The sequence below is a fragment of the Dermacentor andersoni genome, chromosome 6 (genome assembly GCF_023375885.2).
Source record: "Dermacentor andersoni chromosome 6, qqDerAnde1_hic_scaffold, whole genome shotgun sequence".
NCBI lineage: Eukaryota > Metazoa > Arthropoda > Arachnida > Ixodida > Ixodidae > Dermacentor > Dermacentor andersoni.
In genome coordinates, this window is record NC_092819.1 from 22,374,314 (window position 1) to 22,396,650 (window position 22,337).

General features: G+C 45.3%; 1 protein-coding gene across 1 annotated transcript; it reads left to right on the forward strand.

Moving 5' to 3' along the window:
* Positions 1-745: 745 nt before the first annotated feature.
* Positions 746-22,080, forward strand: LOC126521565 (uncharacterized). The gene is made up of 15 exons (XM_072288617.1): positions 746-756; positions 1,359-1,474; positions 3,506-3,565; positions 9,115-9,174; positions 10,209-10,244; positions 10,877-10,936; positions 14,378-14,419; positions 14,527-14,652; positions 15,407-15,547; positions 16,624-16,865; positions 18,298-18,419; positions 19,751-19,865; positions 20,435-20,605; positions 21,476-21,592; positions 22,057-22,080. The coding sequence occupies exons 2-15, from the start codon at positions 1,468-1,470 to the stop codon at positions 22,078-22,080; spliced, it is 1,323 nt and encodes a 440-aa protein (XP_072144718.1). The 5' UTR covers positions 746-756; positions 1,359-1,467.
* Positions 22,081-22,337: the final 257 nt, after the last annotated feature.

Below are 22,337 nucleotides of genomic sequence, written 5' to 3' on the forward strand. Positions count from 1 at the left end.
ATTCCTTTTTTTCTTATTGGTAAACGAGAACATCGACCAGTATACCTGCGACCTGCGGGGCCCAGTCGATCGGTGCCTTTCACAGGGTTTTGAGTTCCGCAGGAAAGTTATACTGACTCGCTAAATACGGGTTTTAGGGGATTATGCGTACTTATCATGATCGCTTCAGCAGGCCCTTCGCACTGTTCCACTACGCGTTTGATTTCAATTCATCGCTTCGTGTAACGCCGTGACAACGAGCTACCAAGAGATTCAATGTTGATAGTGTACACGGTTACATCGCAAAAAAAAAAGCAATGCAGAGAGCGAGCTAATAAATTTCTTTCAGAAGTTTATACAGACAGTACCTTTGCGTTTTGTTTACAAAGGGCTTTCTTGCCCATGGACAACGCAATCTCTCCGTCCACCCGTACCACGCCATTTTTTGTTCTCATTTCCGCACCCGTTTACATAAACCCATAAGTCCGCCCCTAATTAGGACTTCACAAGTCGAAATAAGTGCTGAAATTTACGGCCCTTCATCCTTACATTGCTTCCTTTCAGAATATTTCACGCACTTCTTTTAATTCCGATGGCACCTACTGTGTCTTTTACCAAATGATCACCTTTCAAAATGTACGATCACGTTGATAACACCAAAATAATATAAAATAAAAATAAAATAAAATAATGGTTGAAAGTATTTGCTCAAGTTCGTTGGCCGAACGGTACTATATTTAGTAGTTTCTTTTTAATTTCAGCCTTCGATGAAAGACAGTAAGTATTCTCACGATGACTTTTCAATTTATACTAGCGTCCGCAACCGTCTCTTACAAATTGGGAAACCATATTTAACAGCTAACGTAATTTGTGAAGCTCAGAACGTCCCTAAAGTTCGCATGGACGTGTCCGAAAAATATCTACACCGTTGTGCCAATTACATATGTGAAAGTAAGTATACGTCAATACCCTTTCTCTGAATACTCACATGTTTTGACATAGAAACCGAACAATCCAAGTAGCTTTCGATAATGATTCCATGAGCGGTTCGATATCTTCTGTCACACTATGATTAAAGCACTCCAACAAAATGAAATATGCAGCTCACGGTGCATTGCTGTCTACGTTATCATTATCCCTAAAGATCCTCTTCCTTTATTTTCTAAATGTGTACATGCTTGCGTTAGCGCTATAACATTTTTGCACCAATATGTCCGAATGCCTAAAGATATTGACCTATTAGCAAAGGCACAACACTGTCCAACTCACTCAAATAAATTCAAGACAATCCAATTCAACATTCCAGAGTAATCGTGAGTGAAACATGCATCACGCAGTTCCGCATTGCAAGTTCTCAACGAAGCGTCAATCTATCGCAGGTCTTCGCTCGGCCACTTGGTCACGTGGGAGAGCACGGTGGTGGTGGTGTGTTCCCTCGTGCTGTCCGTCATATTCGGATTCTTCATTCTACAGAGTTTCCACTCCAGAATGTCAAGTATGCCCGATCGTCGCCACTTCTTATGCTCTTCTTTAATAGTGCTAGAGGTCGTATCAATGATTGAACAGAACGAGAAGACGGAATTTAAGAAGCTGCGAAACACACGTGGCGCGGACATGAGTTACAAGTAAACATTCATTGTTAGCTGTTTGGAGGAACGCTTAATGAAGGGACACAGAAAAAGAATGTGCCAACCAGTTCAATTTTCAACCTTCCTGCAATTCGTTGGTCAGTCGCAACGTGCACAAAAGACGACGGTCACAAGTAAGTTAACAAACGCGCTTGCTCTCAACTGTGTTTGTACTTTGAAAGGAACTTCAAAGTTTGTAAGACGCAAAACGGGTGTGGTGTAGTACATGTTGCCATTAACTTGCGGTAAAGTCCACATAGACAAAACTGGTCGGTGTGTTAACACCCCGTTAAAAGAGCATCTCCGATCACTTGGTAAAGATGATTACTCACACTTAGCCAACCACTGTAAACGCTTTCATTGTGAACCTATTTCTTGTGACGCCAATGTTCTGTTAGCAAGCGAAATAACAGGCATATTTAAACACCACGTGACCTCGCCGCTATCTGTTGCTGTTTTTAACTTTCTATTCATTGTTCTACACGTGTTCATTGTATTTGGCTGGGGTATGTGTGCACCACGTTTTCGAAAAATAAGAATAAACTGAGTTGGGAGTCAGCACCTGGGTGTTAACTCTAACTGTGACCTTTGTATTTTGTGTGCACTGCAGATTAACAATGAATAATTGCCAGCTCGCCCCCAACTTTCAGTTCTGTTGCACGTAAGCGCCACGTGTGTTTAGTCTTTTTTTTATCGCCTCTTCTAGCACTGTTTGATTATGTGCCGCCATCAACTATAGTCCAAGCTGCCCCTGTTGCAGCAAGTGCGTGTTGTCACAAGAACGTTCCAGGACGTTCTGTCGCTAAAGGCTTCAAAAGCTTTTCGGGCTCTTCGTGATGAAAACCTTCGGAACTTAATCGCAAAGCGTTACTTATGCCACTGAGGGCCGCAAACATACATCCTAGTAGACGCAAAGAATACGCACATAAGTCCCCTATAGTGCGTGTGTGTCCACGTTCCTCAGGTGGCACAAACAGCGCGCTTTGCCATGAAGCATGGCCTCCGAGTTTACAACGGCCACCTTTTACGCCACTGTGATCTCGGAGACCACACGTAATCTATCGCCAACGACTCCCGCTTAAAACCTAGCCCGATGCAGTTTGCACCTGTGGTTTAGGACACACGTCTAGCACGAAATTGACTGCGATGAGCCTAGCGTCTGACATGAAAAGGAGCTCATGCACCATATTCTGACAGTGCTCGTAAACCTTTTTCTTTCTGTGGTAACTGCATGACCCAAATTAAACTCCATATATGTTAGCGTGCTCGTACAAATTAGTAAATTACATTTACTTCAATTTAAGAAAAAATGACGATGGTAACCGACACGCCATAGTTCTTAAGAAGATGTCGCTCTTGTCTGAAGAGTGACTATGACCAAATGTAATAGCACATTAAATGGTCGAGTATTTTTTTTTAACAATTGAACACCCCATTCGCGTACCGGTCGGCCACTGTACAGCTTTGCAGTGGTCACGATTCCTCTGTTGGCGAACTGTACATCCGTCTCTGAGCGACGATCGACACTACACTCTAAGAAAAGTTTACACCCTTTGGAGTGCCCCTTCTGCCACACAACGATAATCGTTATCTGCCTTGATGCATTTCCTTTCTTTAACGCTGCGAGCCCTGTACTCTCCAGTAACGAACGGCATGTGCGTTATCACTATGACGGCATTCCCGACAGGAATGTAGCGGGCGCGGCGTTTTCAAGAAAGGAAACGCATCAAGGCAGATGACGATTATCGTTGTGTGGCAGAAGGGGCACTCCAAAGGGTGTAAACTTTTCTTAGAGTGTAAAACGCTTTATTTGGACTAGAGCGAGCTATCGACAAGCATACCTCATACGAACCTTGGACAAGCGTTCGTTATTGACGAAACCATTGCGTTCGTTCCAGGCGGACTCATGGCTGACAACGACGCGCATGAAATGCAAGACAACGTCGATGTCTCAAAATGTAAGCAACGCCCATACGATTTGCATAATTTTCGCGCTACCTCTACGGCCAGTGCTGTTTTATATAGAAATGACGTGTTCCATTTGTCGTTCCTGTGCGCTCTGGTAGCACCGTAATGATTGCATAAAGGCAGCAATTAATCTGCGCTGCGATCGTAAGCCAGTTTCAATGGCGATGAAAAACTGTAATCATCACTGGTGGAACTCAAACGGCGCATGCAGTCGCCCCCAGTACTTGCGCACTTCGACGAGGACGCCTATACCGAAATCCACACTGATGCCAGTAGCCTAGGCCTCGGTGCTGTCCTAGTGCAGGGAAAAGACGGACTTGAACGCCTGATAGCTTATGCTAGCCGGTCGTTATCAAAAGCGGAAGGCCATTATTGTACAACCGAAAATAAATGCCTTGCCATCGTTTGAGCTACAGCAAAATTTCGCCCTTACCTATATGGTAGGCCATTCAAAGCCGTTAGCGACCATCACGCCTTGTGTTGGCTAGCGAATTTAAAGGACCCTTCAGGGCGGCTGGCGCGGTGAAGCCTAAGACTGCAAGAATATTATATCACTGTAACCTACAAGTCCGGACGAAAACACTCAGATGCCGATTGCCTATCACGCGTTACCAAGTGACTCGCCGCCGGAAGATGACGAGGATGACGACGCCTTCCTTGGAATATTAAGCGCGGAAGACTTCACTGAACAGCAACGAATAGACCCGGAGTTGAAAAACTTCGTCGAGTATTTGAAAGGGCACACTGACGTTGTCCCTAGGGCATTTAAGCGAGGATTGTCTTCGCTCTCGCTTCAAAACAACCTACTCGTAAAGAAGAACTTCTCACCAGTCCGCGCCAACTACCTTCTTGTTCTTCCGTCAGGGCTGCGTCCGGAAGTATTGCATGCCCTACATGACGATCCCACCGCTGGACACCTCGGATTCTCCCGGACACTATCGAGGATACAGGAAAGGTATTATTGGCCGCGCCTGAGCGCCGACGTCGCCCGTTAAGCCAGGACATGCCGAGACAGTCAGCAACGCGACACCAACGACAAGGCCAGCGGGATTACTACAGCCGATCGAGCCTCCTTGACGACCATTCCAGCAGATCGGGATGGACTTGTTGGGACCCTTTCCGACGTCAACAACCGGAAATAAGTGGATCGTCGGGGCAACGGACTATCACACCGGCTTCGCTGAAACGAAAGCTTTGCCGAAAGGTAGCGCAGCCGAAGTGGTGAAATTCTTTGTCGAGAACATCCTGCTGCGACATGGCGCCCCAAAAGACCTCATCACCGATAGAGGAACGGCCTTTACAGCGGAGCTCACCCAAGCGATTCTGCACTACAGCCAGACAAACCACAGGAGGACAACTGCCTACCACCCGCAGACGAATTGTCTCACGGAGCGCCTGAACAAGACCCTCGCCGACATGGTAGCAATGTACGTCGACGTCGAGCACAAGACGTGGGATCGCTTACAACACGTCGGTGCAAGAAACAACACAGATCACGCCGTTTAAGCTGCTTTATGGCAGGAACAAATCAGGCTGGAGACAAGTCAGTGGGGGAATATGGCATAGGCTCTAGAAATAGCAGGGGAGAGTTATTAGTAGAGTTTGCAGAACAGAATGATGTGCGGATAATGAACACCTTCTTCGGCAAGCAGGATAGCCGAAAGTGGACGTGGAGGAGCCCGAATGGCGAGACTAGAAATGAAATAGACTTTATACTCTGCGCTAACCCTGGCATCATACAAGATGTGGGCGTGCTTGGCAAAGTGCGCTGCAGTGACCATAGGATGGTAAAAACTCGAATTAGCCTAGATTTGAGGAGGGAACGGAAGAAACTGGTACATAAGAAGCTGATGAATGAGTTAGTGGTAAGAGGGAAACTAGAGGAATTCCGGATCAAGCTACTGAACAGGTATTCGGCTTTAACTCCGGAAGAGGACCTCAGTGTTGAAGCAATAAACGACAATCTTATGGGCATCATTAAGGAGTGTGCAATAGAAGTCGGTGGTAGCTCCGTTAGACAGGGTGCCAGTAAGCTATCGCAGGAGACGAAAGATCTGATCAAGAAACGCCAATGTATGAAAGTCTCTAACCTTACAGCTAGAATAGAACTCGCAGAACTTTCGAAATTAATCAACCAGCGTAAGACAGCTGACATAAGGAAGTATAATATGGATAGAATTAAACGTGCTCCCTGGAACGGAGGAAGCCTAAAAGCAGTGAAGAATAAACTAGGAATAGGCAAGACTCAGATGTGCGCGTTAAGAGACAAAGCCGGCGATATCATTACTAATATGGATGAGATAGTTAAAGTGGCTGGGTAGTTCTCTAGAGATTTGTACAGTACCAGTGGCACCCACGACGATAACGGTATAGGGAATAGTCTAGAGGAATTTGAAATCCTACAAATAACGCCGGAACAAGTGAAGAAGCCCTTGGGAGCTATGCCAAGGGGGAAGGCAGCTGGGGAGGATCAGGTAACAGCGGATTTGTTGAAGGATGGTGGGCAGATTGTTCTAGAAAAACTGGCCACCCTCTATACGCAATGCCTCATGACTTCGAGCGTACCGGAATCTTGGAAGAATGCTAACATAATCCTAATCCATAAGAAAAGGGACGCCGAAGACTTGAAAAATTATAGACCGATCAGCTTACTGTCCGTTGCCTACAAAGTATTTACTAAGGTAATCGCAAATAGAATCAGGACACCTTAGACTTCCGTCCACCACAGGACCAGGCAGGATTCCGTAAAGGCTACTCAACAATAGATCATATTCACACTATCAATCAGGTAATAGAAAAATGTGCGGAATATAACCAACCATTATATATAGCTTTCATTGATTACGAGAAAGCGTTTGATTCAGTCTAAACCTCAGCAGTCATGGAGGCATCACGGAATCAGGGTGTAGACGAGCCGTATGTAAAAATACTGAAAGATATATATAGCGGCTCCACAGCCACCGTAGTCCTCCATGAAGAAAGCAACAAAATCCCGATAAAGAAAGGCGTCAGGCAGGGACATACGATCTCTCCAATGCTATTTACAGCGTGTTTACAGGAGGTATTCAGAGACCTGGATTGGGAAGAATTGGGGATAAGAGTTAATGGAGAATACCTTAGTAACTTGCGATTCGCTGATGATATTGCCTTGCTTAGTAACTCAGGGGACCAACTGCAATGCATGCTCACTGACCTGGAGAGGCAAAGCCGAAGAGTGGGTCTAAAAATTAATCTGCAGAAAACTAAAGCAATGTTTAACAGTTTCGGAAGAGAACAGCAGTTTACGCTATGTAGCGAGGCACTGGAAGTGGTAAGAGAATATATCTACTTAGGGCAGGTAGTGACCGCAGATCCGGATCATGAGACGGAAATAATCAGAAGAATAAGAATGGGCTAGGGTTGGTTTGGCACGCATTCTCAGATCATGAACAGCAGGTTGCCACTATCTCTGAAAAGTATATAACAGCTGTGTCTTACCAGTACTCACGTATGGGGCAGAAACCTGGAGGCTTCTGCTTAAATTGAGGACGACGCAACGAGCTATGGAAAGAATGATGGGTGTAACGTTAAGGGATAAGAAAGGAGCAGATTGGGTGAGGGAACAAACGCGAGGTAATGACATCTTAGTTGAAATCAAGAAAAAGAAATGGGCATGGGCCGGACATGAAATGAGGAGGGAAGATAAGCGATGGTCATTAAGGGTTAAGGACTGGATTCCAAGGGAAGGGAAGTGTAGCAGGGGGCGGCAGAAAGTTAGGTGGGCGAATGAGATTAAGAAGTTTGCAGGGACAACATGGCCACAATTAGTACATGACCGGGGTAGTTGGAGAAGTATGGGAGAGGCCTTTGTCCTGCAGTGGACGTAACCAGGCTACTGCTGCGGCTGCTGCTGCTGATGATGATGATGGTGATGATGATGGCAGGAACCCGACAACGACGCTGGACGCCATGCTGCCGCACTTCACTGACGAAGAGAATCTTGGCTCGCCGAAGAAGCCCGACAGCTCGCCCGCCTACGGATCAAGAACCAGCAGCGTACCGACAGCCAACACTACAACCTCCGACGACGCTTCGTCGAGTACCAGCCCGGCGACTGTGTTTGGGTTTGGACCCTGATAAGCCGACGAGGACTCAGTGAGAAACTATTGCGACGCTATTTCGGACCCTACAAGGTCATCCGACCTATTGGCGCCCTGGACTATGAGGTCGTGCAAGACTGCGTTTCTCATTCAGAGCGGAGCCGCGCGCGATCTGAAGCGGTCCACGTGGTGCGTCTTAAATACTTTTACGCACGCTGACGAACTTCCTTACTTTGTTGTTTCTTTGCTACGGGTGTTTTTCTTTATTACTTTCGTTTGTTTGCACAATTTCAAGAGGGGTGTATTGACACGTGTACTTGCTTATCTTTATCGGGCGACCATGTTTCACCGCCTAACGATTGTTATCGCACAGCGCAGGACGCGCCTGCATGTATGAGATGTTTCTGGAATGTTATCGATGGTTGCATCCGATGTCTGCCACCGAACCTTGTGTAATCTGATTGCATGTATGCGCGACGCGAATAGTGGAGAACTCTGTGGAAGACACGCGGGTCCCAGGGATTACTCTGGAACATTCGATGACTGATGTATAAAAGCCGACGCGCTTGGCCCGCTGATCAGGTCTTCGACGATCGCCGACTGAGTTCGCCGTTTTTGTTGATCATTGAGTGTAGCCTGTCTTTTCTGGGCACAGGTTCGCCCAATACAGTTGGTTTCGCCATTCACAGGTTTGTTGCTGTGTCCTCACCCGTCACTCTCTCTCTCTCTCTCTCTCTCTCTCTATATATATATATATATATATATATATATATATAGCAACTTTTCTATACGAAAACTGTCACGGGCGGTTGTCATCGTCTCGATGCAGTTCCTTGGCGTCGATATTGATGATAATATTAGCTGAGAGACACAGCGATGGCACTAAGTCAGTCCATCTCAAAATCATTGTCTGTTGTAGAAATATAGGTATTACCTTTCGCTACTGCTTAAAATTGTGTTATACCAGTGGCTTCACTAGGGAGGGAGGGGTGAAATGGCAGATTTCTTCGCCAAGGAAGCAGAAAAGGCGCCGGGCGCCTTTCGCTGAATGGGACCGTGGCGCTATGGGATGACTACAGAAAAAGAAAATAATGGAAATTTTAGGAGGGTGCCCTTCGCAAAGCTTAAATGACTTAGAATGCTGTAGAACGTGGAGTTGGAATGGACATTAGAAATACCAGCCCTGAAAAAAGATACATAAAATGTTTTTGCGGCACAGCCACGCAGCGCTCGTTGTAACTACTGTAGAAATACTTTAACACCCGGGCCGAGTGCACTAGAGGATAGCGCGAGATTAGCATAAATGTGTGCTATAATTTTCTTACGAAAGCCTCTTTAATATACCACACGGCCTGCATAGACTGTAGTCTTCTTCACCAAGTCACCTACCATTTCTGTTTCGTCTTCATTTTCCTTTCCGTATTTCCGTTTTTTTTTTTTTTGTCATCTCTCCAAATCAGGGCCACATAAGGACGGAGAGGCCGTGGGCATGCAAGGAAGTCTCGACGTACGACGCTTAGGTACGTTTTCAAAAGTAGAATGCCTACACAGAAAAATGTATGCGAACTCGGCTGTTCCGAGTTGGAGGGATGGCTTGCAGTGAGTATGAACATCGGTGACACTGAAAAAATCACCCTCAGGAAAGACGACTACCTAAGGAAAAAGAAAAGGACAGGAACGACGGTAACTGGATTAAAGACTCGTACTTTTTTATTCACAAAGCCGTCTCTTCTGTCTGAGATTCATAACAGAACAAGACATATCCGGCAGTGAATGCATGACTACATATCGCATGACCACTTATAAGATGCAAGGGTCTAGAGATCCAAGGGTCCAAATTCACATCTAGTGGTAAAAACTACTCGACGTGAGAACTCTTACAAGCGGTTGTCATCATATGCCGGGTTAGGAACTTCTCCCCTACTTGATGCAAAAGAGCCAGTGTTCCCATCTGTTTCGTAGCTGTCCTTCTGGCGCGTTTACATCCTTCGAGCATACCTATGTACCAACCTGCGGGCTGGAAAATTCGTACAATTCACCTCCCAGACAATTGAGAAGGCGAGGGGAGGAGGGGGGTAAAAGCACGCGCGTGATTTTTGTTTGTTTGTTTGCACTGAGCACTCGCGCCCCTTAGCACTAGCATATCATATTTGTTAGCGCTGCTTCGCCTTCATTCAGGAGGCCTAGCGAAACGAGGCTTCCACTGTGTTCGCACCGATTCCAGCGCATATCCCCCTTGACGACTTGGCACTGGTATACTAATGCTATTTTAGTCTCAACGTGCGTAAACAAGCTAGTGTTAAAAAAAAGACAATGCGAAATGACTATGTTATTGTTATTAGCGAAATATATTTATACTAATTTTGAGCCACATACGTACGACATTCCCGGCACAGGCTCCGTGCAGCTGTATTTTGCCTCAGTGCAAGCCATTTCACTAACCCAGCCAAGTATTTTTTTTTTTTTCAGATTCCTAAGCTCAGCCTCCATTGCCGAGCGCGGATTTTTTTTTCATATTAAAACAAGATCTCTTTATTGGATTTTATTTCTTTAGAAGCTCCAACCTTGAAGCCCAGGATGTCAAGGACTCGTAAGCGGTCTCTTTCAGACGATTCTTTTGCGATTTTGAATGGACGTGCATGGATGTACGCATTGTTCTCTTCGCACGTACCGCTTGCCTGTTCCCCATGTGAAACACACTACCGACGTTTTCACGAGACGGGATCGACGAAAAAGACGAGTATCCCCGCAGCCTAAGCATCCAGCAAAAATCGAAAATGTCCTTGCGAGCGCTACCTAGGCAGTGCAGTGCACTTCACCGAATGTATGCCTAATCATTTGCGGCTGTCGTGATTTGAAATCTGCCGTGCATCAGTGCGCGTGCGCATGTGAGCGCGCGTACGTGTGTGCGTGCGGAGCTCGTTTGTGAGCGTGACGCGTGCGCCTTCGACACGTTTTCCTATGCGCGCATTTCAGAGTTATACGTGTGCATTTGCATGCGTGCGTGTGTACGTGGGTCGATTGCTGCCGCATACCACTCCTAATGTATTTATCAAAAATTTCTGTTCAATCATTCAGTCTCTTTTAGAGACGCAGCAGCCTCTTCATAGGGGCGTAATATCAATAATTTTGCCAGGAAAGAAAGGCAACCCTTCGTTAACACTCTCCAAGCGCAGCGTTCTTCTGGCAAGTTTCATGTTAATCACAAAAGTGCTTTTACAGGCAAGCACAAGTCTTCAAATGAACATACAACAAAGACTACGAAGAAAGACACAAGGACACGTAAGTCATATTGTGTAACGAAGCATTTCTTCAATTCTTTAGCCAATCTCCCGAGGCGATATCCTTATTCTTTAAGAGATAAATGTAAGAAACCACATACATTACGCTCACGATGTAAAGCGCATATCGTACTATTCCCGTTTCGAGATTCTCATATACATTATGCTCATGATGTAACGCGCATATCGTTCTGTTTCGAGATTCTCATATACATTATGCTCATGATGTAACGCGCATATCGTTCCGTTTGGAGATAATCATATACATTATGCTCATGATGTAACTCGCATATCGTACTATTCCCGTTTCGAGATTCTCATATACAGTATACTCATGATGTAACGCGCATATCGTTCCGTTTCGAGATTCTCATATACATTATGCTCATGATGTAACGCGCATATCGTTCCGTTTCGAGATTCTCATATACATTATGCTCATGATGCAACGCACATATCGTTCCGTTTCGAGATTCTCATATACATTATGCTCATGATGTAACGCGCATATCGTTCCATTTCGAGATTCTCATATACATTATGCTCATGATGTAACGCGCATATCGTTCCGTTTCGAGATTCTCATATACATTATGCTCATGATGTAACGCGCATATCGTACTATTCCCGTTTCGAGATTCTCATAGACATTATGCTCATGATGCAACGCGCATATCGTTCCGTTTCGAGATTCTCATATACATTATGCTCATGATGTAACGCGCATATCGTACTATTCCCGTTTCGAGATTCTCATAGACATTATGCTCATGATGCAACGCGCATATCGTTCTGTTTCGAGATTCTCATATACATTATGCTCATGATGCAACGCGCATATCATTCCGTTTCGAGATTCTCATATACAGTATGCTCATGATGTAACGCGCATATCGTTCCGTTTCGAGATTCTCATATACATTATGCTCATGATGTAACGCGCATATCGTTCGGTTTCGAGATTCTCATATACATTATGCTCATGATGTAACGCGCATATCGTACTATTCTCGTTTCGGGATTCTCATATACATTATGCTCATGATGCAACGCGCATATCGTTCCGTTTCGAGATTCTCATATACATTACGCTCATGATGTAACGCGCATATCGTTCCGTTTCGAGATTCTCATATACATTATGCTCATGATGTAACGCTCATATCGTTCCGTTTCGAGATTCTCATATACATTATGCTCATGATGTAACGCGCATATCGTTTGGTTTCGAGATTCTCATATACATTATGCTCATGATGCAACGCGCGTATCGTTCCGTTTCGAGATTCTCATATACATTATGCTCATGATCTAACGCGCATATCGTACTATTCCCGTTTCGAGATTCTCATATACATTATGCTCATAATGTCAAGCGCATATCGTAGTACTACCATTTCGAGATTCCATATACATTGTGCTCATGATATCACGCGCATATCGCACTATTTCCGTTTCGAGATTCTCATATACATTATGCTCATGATGTAACGTGCATATCGTACTATTCCCGTTTCGAGATTGTTATATACATTATGCTCATAATGTAACGCACATATCGCACTATTCCCGTTTCGAGATTCTCAGGGACACCACTCCGAAGAAAATGCCGTCTTTTAGATCACGTCACGTTCGCAAACCTCAATACTTCGCCACGAGCCTTTTGTACTAGGCTCCTATATTGAGTGTCAAGTGAATTCCCTGTTTTTTCAAGTTTTTTTTTTTTTTAGGAAGAGCTTATTTTAGTAGATGCTAACGACCTGGAAATAAACATTGGTTCTAATCCCCCCCCCCTTTTTTTTTTTTGAGGGAAAGCTTGTAGGGGTAGACGGAAAAACCCACTCTGACTTGAAGGCAGGGTATGCAGGGCCGTGTGTCAACTGTATAATAAGTTTTCTCCACTGGTCGTCGTGAAAACTGACACTAATGCTTGCGTAGTCTGTTTCAGTCCTCCAAAAGCAAAACGAAACAACCTAAATTATCGAGTAGGCGGTATCGGCAACGCAGGTGTTTACGTGAAACGCATATGCGAGCTGCTGAGGGCGTGTGGTCCTTAAGGTACAGAAATTGCGTAACAAGTGCACAAGTGACATTTATTCACGCTTTACAAAGCTTATACTCCTCACTCACACAGTTATGATGCGTATAGGAGGAGGGGAGGCGGAAGGGGGGGGGGGGGTTCTACGGTCTGATTTTGCGATCGTACTCGCTACCTATTCGTAGTAGGCCCGCCGTGGTCAAAGCTGGTGGACGAAAACTTGGCGTCTTGCTGCCCGAGTCTCTCCACGCCATTTATTTATGTTACATGTCGAAAGCGGAGGCGCCATGGCCGAGCAACCGTCAATTTTTTGCAACAAATTGCACACTTGTAAGCCCCACAGCTGCTGATGAGCACAGGCTTGAGTTTGATTAATTATATCTATGCTGAGTGAGCTCTCTCAAACGCGACTGCTCCCGCTCGGATCGGCAAGCGTACCACCGCGTTGCGCATTTCTGAACGCAGAGCGAGAGGCTAAATTTAGTTCCAATTGCGTCATGCGTGGCGCGACAACGGCGACCTCTGTGCACGCGAGCAATGAATGAATGAATGAATGAATGAATGAATGAATGAATATTTTGACACAAAAATACAAAGAATCTCTGTCAAAGAGGCTGACATAAAGGCACGAATGCATGGTCGAGTAACGGCTTTTTTTTTTCCCTTAACACAATTAGCCTTGTGGGTAGTACGGTTGCAAAGACATAAGCGATAATAGTATGACACGTTTTCGTTACGTGCGGTTTCAACAAGCGACCCCCTATGCTGATCAAACTGAAATACGTCTCCCGTCAAAAAGAGTACGCTTTTCTGTATGGACATAACAAATTTCTTCAGACTTCACAACTCAGCATGCAACACGAACCCATGGATATGCTGAAGGAAGCTGCACATTCGACCGTGCTCATGTGTAAGGAATAAAAGCAGTATGTACTTTGGCAAGCTTAAGGATATGGTCACTTTATTCATCGTGCTTTAATAAAAATTTCCCATCTATAAAGAAACCAGGAGATTTTATCAGATTCGTAGCAGCCCTGCCATGCAACAGAAACTGACTTCTCATGTTCCGCGCATTGAGGGCACGTTAAGTATCCCCTGCTGGTCAAAATTAATCCGGAAACCCCCACTATGGTGTGCCTCATAATCAAATCTTGGTTTGCCTCGTAAAACCTCAGAATTCATTCATTCATTCATTCAGAAACTGACTTGACAAGGTGTTGTGTGTCTGAACTTTTGTCGAGTCTCAGCTTGGAATACATACAAACCTGCAGCCGACGTAAACGTCTTGCTTAATCAATCGACAGCGCGAATGTGCCTAACTTGTACAACATTTTCAGCATACTAGCGCTCGCTGTCTCAATTGCTCACTAATACATTATCATTATTATTTCTTTGCGCACGCAGATGGCTCTCGTGCCCAACAGCGCGTCCCCGAGAAGCAGAAGTGTAAGTATTCGAATACGGGCTTGAAATTTCAGTGGAAGGGGACATGCGTGGCTATTTGAATGTCTAAGGAATCATGTTCTCAATTTGACATGACGTCGTCTTTACAGCTCTCAACGAGAAGCTCAAGAATACAAAGAAGAAGAAGAACAATTCTGCAAAGGCCCTCAAGCCTAAAACGATTCCAAGCAATACCGAAGAGTCGAACGAGCCCGCAAAGGGTTTGAAACCAAGCGGTAAGAGCGATATCGTCAGCCTGAGGACCATTACCCAACATCGTACAGTTCGCAACGTACATAAAAAGGGGGATTGTTGCCTAAATGAAAGCAAAGTTTAGAAATTCACTGCGCCTGCGAGCGCATGTCACTTGTATCTAGACGGATCAAAACTGCCGTGAAGTGGCCAATGAGCCTTATTCGAGATCTTATTTTTGTATTTATCGCTGCGATTGCATGCAACGAAGTAAAGGCTTCGCGCACAGCAATATCAGACCCAATCTCCACAACCTCCACAACACCCGCTTCCACTCCACTCTCCTTCTGCGAGGAAAAAGAAAACATGACATTATACTCGTCTTTGTTTGCAGCAGATGACTTAAGCACGTGATTTTGAGAAGAAACACGTGAGTAATTACGTGCTTGCTTCCCTGTGTTAGACAGTTCCAAAACTAAATCTTGTGTGTGTGACACTCCCAACGGCACTGATATACTTACGGAACACTTACACAACAAAGCAGCGCGCATTGGTGACATTGTTCAGTGCTGAAACTGTTTTACGCAGTTTCATTTAGCTTTTCGTTGCACGTAAGACAAAGTAACTTCACAAAGAATACTTATAAACTTGAGATCGCTTGCTTGGGAAAACAGAACGCATTCTGCCTCTATGATACGCTTGAACTTCGCATTGCGTCCTTTATATTGGCGGCTTTCGTTGTCATGCTTATCGTGCAACAGAGCACTGAAATGACCGCGCTTTCAACTCTGCGTGCAGGCATTTCCAATCACCTGCTGTGTTTCATGTCCGACAACGCCACGGACAAACTACAGATGCCGGCCGAGTACTGTACCCATCTCGTCTACAGAGACATGACCTTGAACAAACAGAGTCATACCTTTGTGCCTGCCAAGAACGGTACGTTTCACCCGCAGACTTCATGTTTGTCTGAAAATGAACGTTATATGTAATCGACGTTAGCTTATTTTCTACAGTTTCTCGATTGCATGTGGCCACAGTGCACAATAGATATGTAAACGCCAACTGGATATGCTTCAAGACGCAGGATGTCTTTAATTCATCATCATGAAATCATATCTTAGAAACAACGAACTTAATAATCAATGAGCAACATTCTTACTGAGCAATTAAAGCTATATATAAATATAGGCTGATCGCCTTTGTAAGGAGCAGCTATGTGCGTGGTAGCGCCGTACCTTTTAACTCCATTAATTAAACAAAAATAGTTAACGCAATAAAAATTGACCTTAATACACAAAGTCACTAAACACGTCGAAGTCATTGCGATATTCTCTACTATAGCTTAAAGCCCTGCAAGATCACAATGCCTGTTTTTTGTATGAGTCGCTATTTTCAGTTTATCTGTGGTGGTGGCAGTTGTTGTTGTTGTCACTATTATTATTATTAGTATTATTATTATTATTACTTTGTCGGGATTAAAAAAGGCCCTCAAGGCAATGATAGAATAGATTTCACATGAATAAAGTCTCTGTTGTTGTGTGATCTTAACCGAAATGAATGTCAGACTGTTTCCGCTGTTTTCACGATTTGTTTTTTTTTTTCTTTTTTCGTTCTCGATAGGTTGTAAGTTTGTTTACATATTGTGCTTTGTTTACTCAATTTTCATGGTTGTTGAGTGCTACGTGTTTTCATTTGAACATTAAGTGTTGTTTACTGGGCATGTTTACCTGAAAAACCTGTGATACCTTTTTTCTAATTTTTTTTTTTGACATTTGGTTTGCCTGTAATAAGGTACATAATGCATTGCCCTGACTGCCAGGTTTCTGCCATACAAGCCCACAGAAGGCTTCGGCAGACCTAGCAAAATTATATGTACAGTTTGATTATTTGTAATAAAGAGTATTATTATTATTATTATTATTATTATTATTATTATTATTATTATTATTATTATTATTATTATTATTATTATTATTATTATTATTATTATTAAACTCTACATTCTCACGCAGGCACCGGCTTCGACGAGTTCATGTCCCTGCGCGAGCGCTTCGTGACGACCAAGTTCGTGGTCTCCCTGAACCCGGCGATGGTGCGCGAGCTGCTGGACTACGCGGACAGAGACGAACGCAACCTGGCGGCCGTGTGCACCCAGCTGGCCAAGTGGATCTCGCAGAACGAGCTCAACGGCGTCGCCTTCACGGGACAGCTCATCACGAGCACGCGACACAAGAGCATGCTGGCGGTGCTCAAGGTGCGGCCCGCGCGGCCTTTGTTCTACACCCGCCGCGGTGGCGGTTTGCCGTGACCGTATGCAGTCTCTGCCGCTCTAGCTCTCTGGAAAAACGTTTCCGTTGCTCCGCGTCGCTTGTTAATCGGCGCGAGCACCGATCAATGCGCACTCGGTCAAGACGCTCAGCAAAGTTGGATGAGTTTGTTCAGCAACGCAGTACTCCGGGTGCATGTGCGCCACAACACGAGCACGAACACGCCAGCCGTGGTGGCTCAGTGATTTAATGTTCTTTTGCTGGGAACGAGGTCGGGGGCCTGATTTCCGACTGCGGTGGCCTCACTTAGATGGGGGCGAAGTTCAAGAAGTCTAGTGTGCTTACATCTATATGCACGTTAAGAAACCCCATGTGGTCAACATTAATCCGTAGCCCTCCAGTGTGGCCTCTCTCGTAGCCCGGGAGTTGTTTTAGGACGTTAAACCCCATGAATCAATGAATCAACAAGCTTGAACAAAGACGTCACACGTTCTCGCTCTGATGCACGCAATCAATTAAAAAAAGAAAGTGCCTCTGTTTGTGCTGGTGAACAAACACAAAAGTTATCGTTCTGCGTCTTTTATCCTTACGACATGAGAGTGCGAGTTCAGATAGGGTGCAGGGGAGAGCGAGAGCTGTTATTAATTTAGCCACTCCTTGCTCATGGGAGACACCACAGAAGAGTGTTCTGGGATAGCTTCTGGCATCCCGGAAAAGACTCTAATACCTAACTATAAACGGACTTTTCTTTATTTCAGCCTCTTCAGAATACGGCTGCAGTATGTGAGAATCGAACCCATGTTTGATGCTCAACAACACCATTGCCACTAAGTTTTGATTGCACTGTATTAAACGCGGCTAGTGTGACCATTATTGTGACAGTAATTACACACACCAGATGAAATTTCCCAGTCGCCGTCATGATCCGTATGAAGCCCAAGTGCGATCAGATGTGGAGGGAAAGGAAATTGAGCGAGGGTGAGCTGAGAACGATTCTGGGATCGCGGCTTGATGCATGCCGTCTTGCCTTGCACCCATTGTTGCGTTTCACGTGATCAAGCACGCGCTAGGGGGCGGGGGATACGCGGCCCATGCACCACATCTTGGAGGTAATCTGCAGCGGGCACAGAGTCTAAGGGCGAGCCTAGACGGCTGGTGGCTTCATGCGTGCTGCGTTCCCGCGCGCCTATTGTTGCAGGTCGCGTGATCACTAGCTTCCGAGACGCAGTGAAGCGAGAGGCAACACGAAACGTTCACTCGCCTTTGTGGAAACTCTTTTTTTGCACACTCGCGTAAGCTACAACTGGATCTATGCCAATGTTACTCTTTTCTGTAAACGACAAGATTCTAGTCCAGCAACATGTGGCGTATGTTCGTTAATCTATCCTTCGCACCTCTCCCTCTCTTTGGCTCGAGCAGAACGTCCAGGATGCCTTGAAGCAGTTGGGAGAACCTAAACCTGCCCTTATCTATTCTGGCTACGCATCGCATGACCAGTACACGCAGAAGAGTATCATGGGCAGGATTAAGGATTACCTCCGGTAAGCGCTTCTTCACAGCCCATTTGAATGCGATGCGCGTAGGCACTGGTGTAAACAGCGGGAGTAGTTTGGTGACGTTATTGCTAGCTACCCGTTGTTGCATCTAAGTCAAAAAGACGGTGGGACATACTCCATTGAATGGTTGTTCCCTGCAGTCACAAGTAGATGACGAAAGCAAAGATTGGAGAATCATTGCTAGCGACAACACGCAAGAAAAGTCTGGTGAATCGAGGGAGAAAGGCGATAAAATAAATTTGTCAGTGGATGAATAAAAATTTAGGTCATAGATATTTCCGTTTATAGCAAGATGACACATGTCACTATCCCTATACGAAAATCTGATTTTCCTTATATCTCTTAGTTCCTATAGCTGTTTCTGTATCTACCATCCCAATTACATATATAGCTTGAAGCCGCAGTGATGATAGCAACCTCTTGAGGTCTCATCCAAAGCCACCTTGAAATTGTCATTCAGATGCGCGAATCTGCATTGCAGATTCATGATTGGAAAATGTGTCAATCATCCAACTGGAGCACCTTGCTAAATGCATGGAAAACCCGCAGGGGCTCCTCCTAAAGAAACCTTTCGGAATCGAACCTGCAGCCATTGCCTGACCACGGCTGTCGCTCTTCTGTCGGAACTAATAAGGAGCCTAGCAAATGCCAATATGACGCTCAATCAATCAACGACTATCGGTGCCGAAAGCTTTCTTGGTAGCGGAATGAAGTGACACTACGATTCACGTCGCGAAACAATATAGATGAGCAGGACCGCTGGTCTCGTTAACTGCTATTGCACGTCACCATTGCGACTATATTTAAATGGGTCAATATAAATATGGTCGCATGATGGGTTTCTGCGTGGCACACGATGGGATCAAATTCTCAAGGAGCAGAAAGGCACGGTGGGCCCCCGGCGTGTTGATACAAGAATGCACGATGCAGAGGAAGAAGCACTGCAGTCATTGGCAAAGCTGGAAGCAGGCTCACTCCTCCCATGAACAACATCAGCACACATTCAGCAGCATCAGCACACAACTGGCGTTCCGGTTGGCTCCTGTTGAGACAAGTGCTGGCAAGTACAGCCTGACATGGCTGGTGGTCGACGGAGAATGGTTGCGTTCAAGCGTCAAGAAAAAGAGCATGCCTCAAGGGCAGCATCATTTTGTAGTTCCACGTAACTTCACTTCGAGATTGAGCGTTTCGCTGCACAGCCTACACTTAACGTGGATACATTGATAATGCACCGAAAATACTGCACAATTACCGAAGGATATCCGTAAATCACGGCATGACACATTTTATACTTCTTTTTCACTCGCATGACTCAGCGCCGCAGACATCTTCGTGATAGAGACTCACTATCACGAAGAGGAGCAGTTCTGCAGGCTCGTCTATCCGTCCATCTTCGTTCGGATCGACGACACACCCAGCAGCATTCCTGTGGTAAGTGCCACGTGTATACAGATAAGGCCGGACGTTGTCGTGGAACCTATGTACAATCGGTGTCAATGGTTTACAGATATGGGACCTGAGGAAACGTTGAAATACTTAGCAATTCGTGACCATAGCCAGTGAAACAGTGCGCCATTATGCTGTTCGCATTTACTGCTATACGTTTGAAATCTGAATTTCACTTTGCCTACCCAGAATGCGCAATTATTCAGCTTTTTCTCAGATCCCGCGGTCCGTAAAATTTCGACTCCGACAGTATGTTGATTCGCTATCACAAATGCGGAATTTTAGAGTGACCCGGCAACACGCCTCTAGAAAGCCGCCATTTGCTTACTCCTGAATCATGTACGTGGCTCTTGCACCTACTCGTATCTTCTTGGTTGTTGTTCAGGTGGACGGGTGTTTATTGTTGTCACGTCACGTTTCTTCGTAAGATCCTATGCACGACAGTTGTCCCGTTACTTTTCCTTGAAAACTGCTCGTCCTTCCTCGTCGACTGCACTGGCGTCTCCCAATTCAAGTTAAGAGACTTCCTCGCAAAATGTCCGCGCGTACCGCAGAAATCGGCCCTGCTCTGGATGGAGATGGTCAAAGAAGACGACGGCCTGAATGGGACGCACAACATGTGCTTCTCACTAGACATGTCCACCATGTCGTTCGACGTGGCAGCCAACAGCCGACCGACCGTTGGCGGATGGTGCACGGGCCGCAAGTGGATCAATTACGGACAGGTGAGCAACAAGTACCCACGCAGTCAATAAAATGCCTTTTTGGCATCCCCATACCCGAAGAGAGCTAACACACGAAATCGCTTTCAAAGTGGCAAGTGGCAGGAATGTCACAAACGTGAACAAATCGCACCTTTTGCTTAAACACCCTGGGTAAATGCTGACAGCAGCATCCCCCATGTACGTGGAGAAAGTAAGCGTCTCCTCATATTTAAAAAAAATTACGCTTTCTTTCTTTTTCTTTCGCCCCTTCCCCTCCTTTTTTTTTTTTTGTTTAAACAACGATCATGTGGTACCTTCACCTGTTGATCGTATATCCTGGAATGTCGTGTCATCTCGCGGGTGCTTCCTACTTCACGGGTACTTCTCGTTGTCTGAGACGACACACTGAAAAATAGTAATTTTTTCGCAAAATCTGAACATAACAATACGATTAAAATAATATCCATACACAGCACCGTGCGCATCTGGCTTCATATCCGTAATAAGTATTTTAGGTAATCGAGAGCAATGCACACTATAACTTCCCACGGACCGAGGTTAAAGGGACGCCAAGCACCAATACTGAATCGCTTAACGCTGGTGGAGCATTCTTTCAAGAGCCTATTTCCATTTCTTTCGCGGAAAAGGGTTACCTGCTGCAATGGAGAAAATGAAGGTCAAAGATACTCATCAAATTTCTTTTCGTCCGAACGGCAGCGCCGCATTGTGTGCAAATGGATTAACGGGATGTATATGGCATGCAGATAGCAAGCAGTTATCCGGTTCTGATGAAGCCTGTTCACGCGGGCTAACTTTTCGGGACGCGCCATATGTTCGCGCCTGCTCGATGTACGCACAGAAGGCCCACTATAGCTTTTCGTTTACTCCCAGATGTGCGGCACGAATGTCTGGGTGACGCCCGACGAGGACCGCGTAGCCCTGTCGACTTCCAGGCGCAAGCCGCAGACGTGGCTCGCCTATGACAGCGAGGACGCCATCAAGAAAAAGGCACGTCATCTTCCGGACACTTTGACATCAACTTGGCATTAACTACACGAGTGCAAGGTGCATCCCGGAAATATATCAGCATTGTTCAAGTCTACTCGCAGAATATCATCCATTCTATTCCTGCCGGTGGCGGCGACAAAATTTGGGGGCTTAAGATTATAGAAATTTATAATTCGCCAGATGTTTGGCAACTCTTGTTCAAACAGCACAGTACCAGCGACAATCACATGTTTAGGAAAGAGGATACCACTAGGTGTGAGCTCCCCTAAAATAGAACGGATTCGAGAATTCGTATGAATGATAAGCAAAATTCTGCAATGCATCGACTCGAATGTTTATGAAATCGAATACTGTCACCTTCCTCAAAGTAGTGCCATGCTACAAAATAAGTTCATGCGGCTTTCTCGGAAAAAGGACTTAGTACTTCAAAGGTAAACTTGTTTAAACGCCTTTGCATGGTCTAGGGCATTGGCTCCGGGTTCAGTTAGGCCAAGATGAATTCATTATGACCGCTACGCTCTCTTGCTGAATGAACTGTATTGGTATCCTATGCGGCTTGGTTCTGCTGTAGGGTGAATGACAATTTTCCTTTCATAAAACCGTCTACGTCCATCTTGCACATTTTTCCAGAGCTGATTTTATTTTCCCATCATATGTTTACATTGCTGCCAACCTTATGAGGAAAAAACAGTTTTACTACTCTTTCAGTGTAATTGTGCAACTTTCCATGAGAATGGAATTTCTA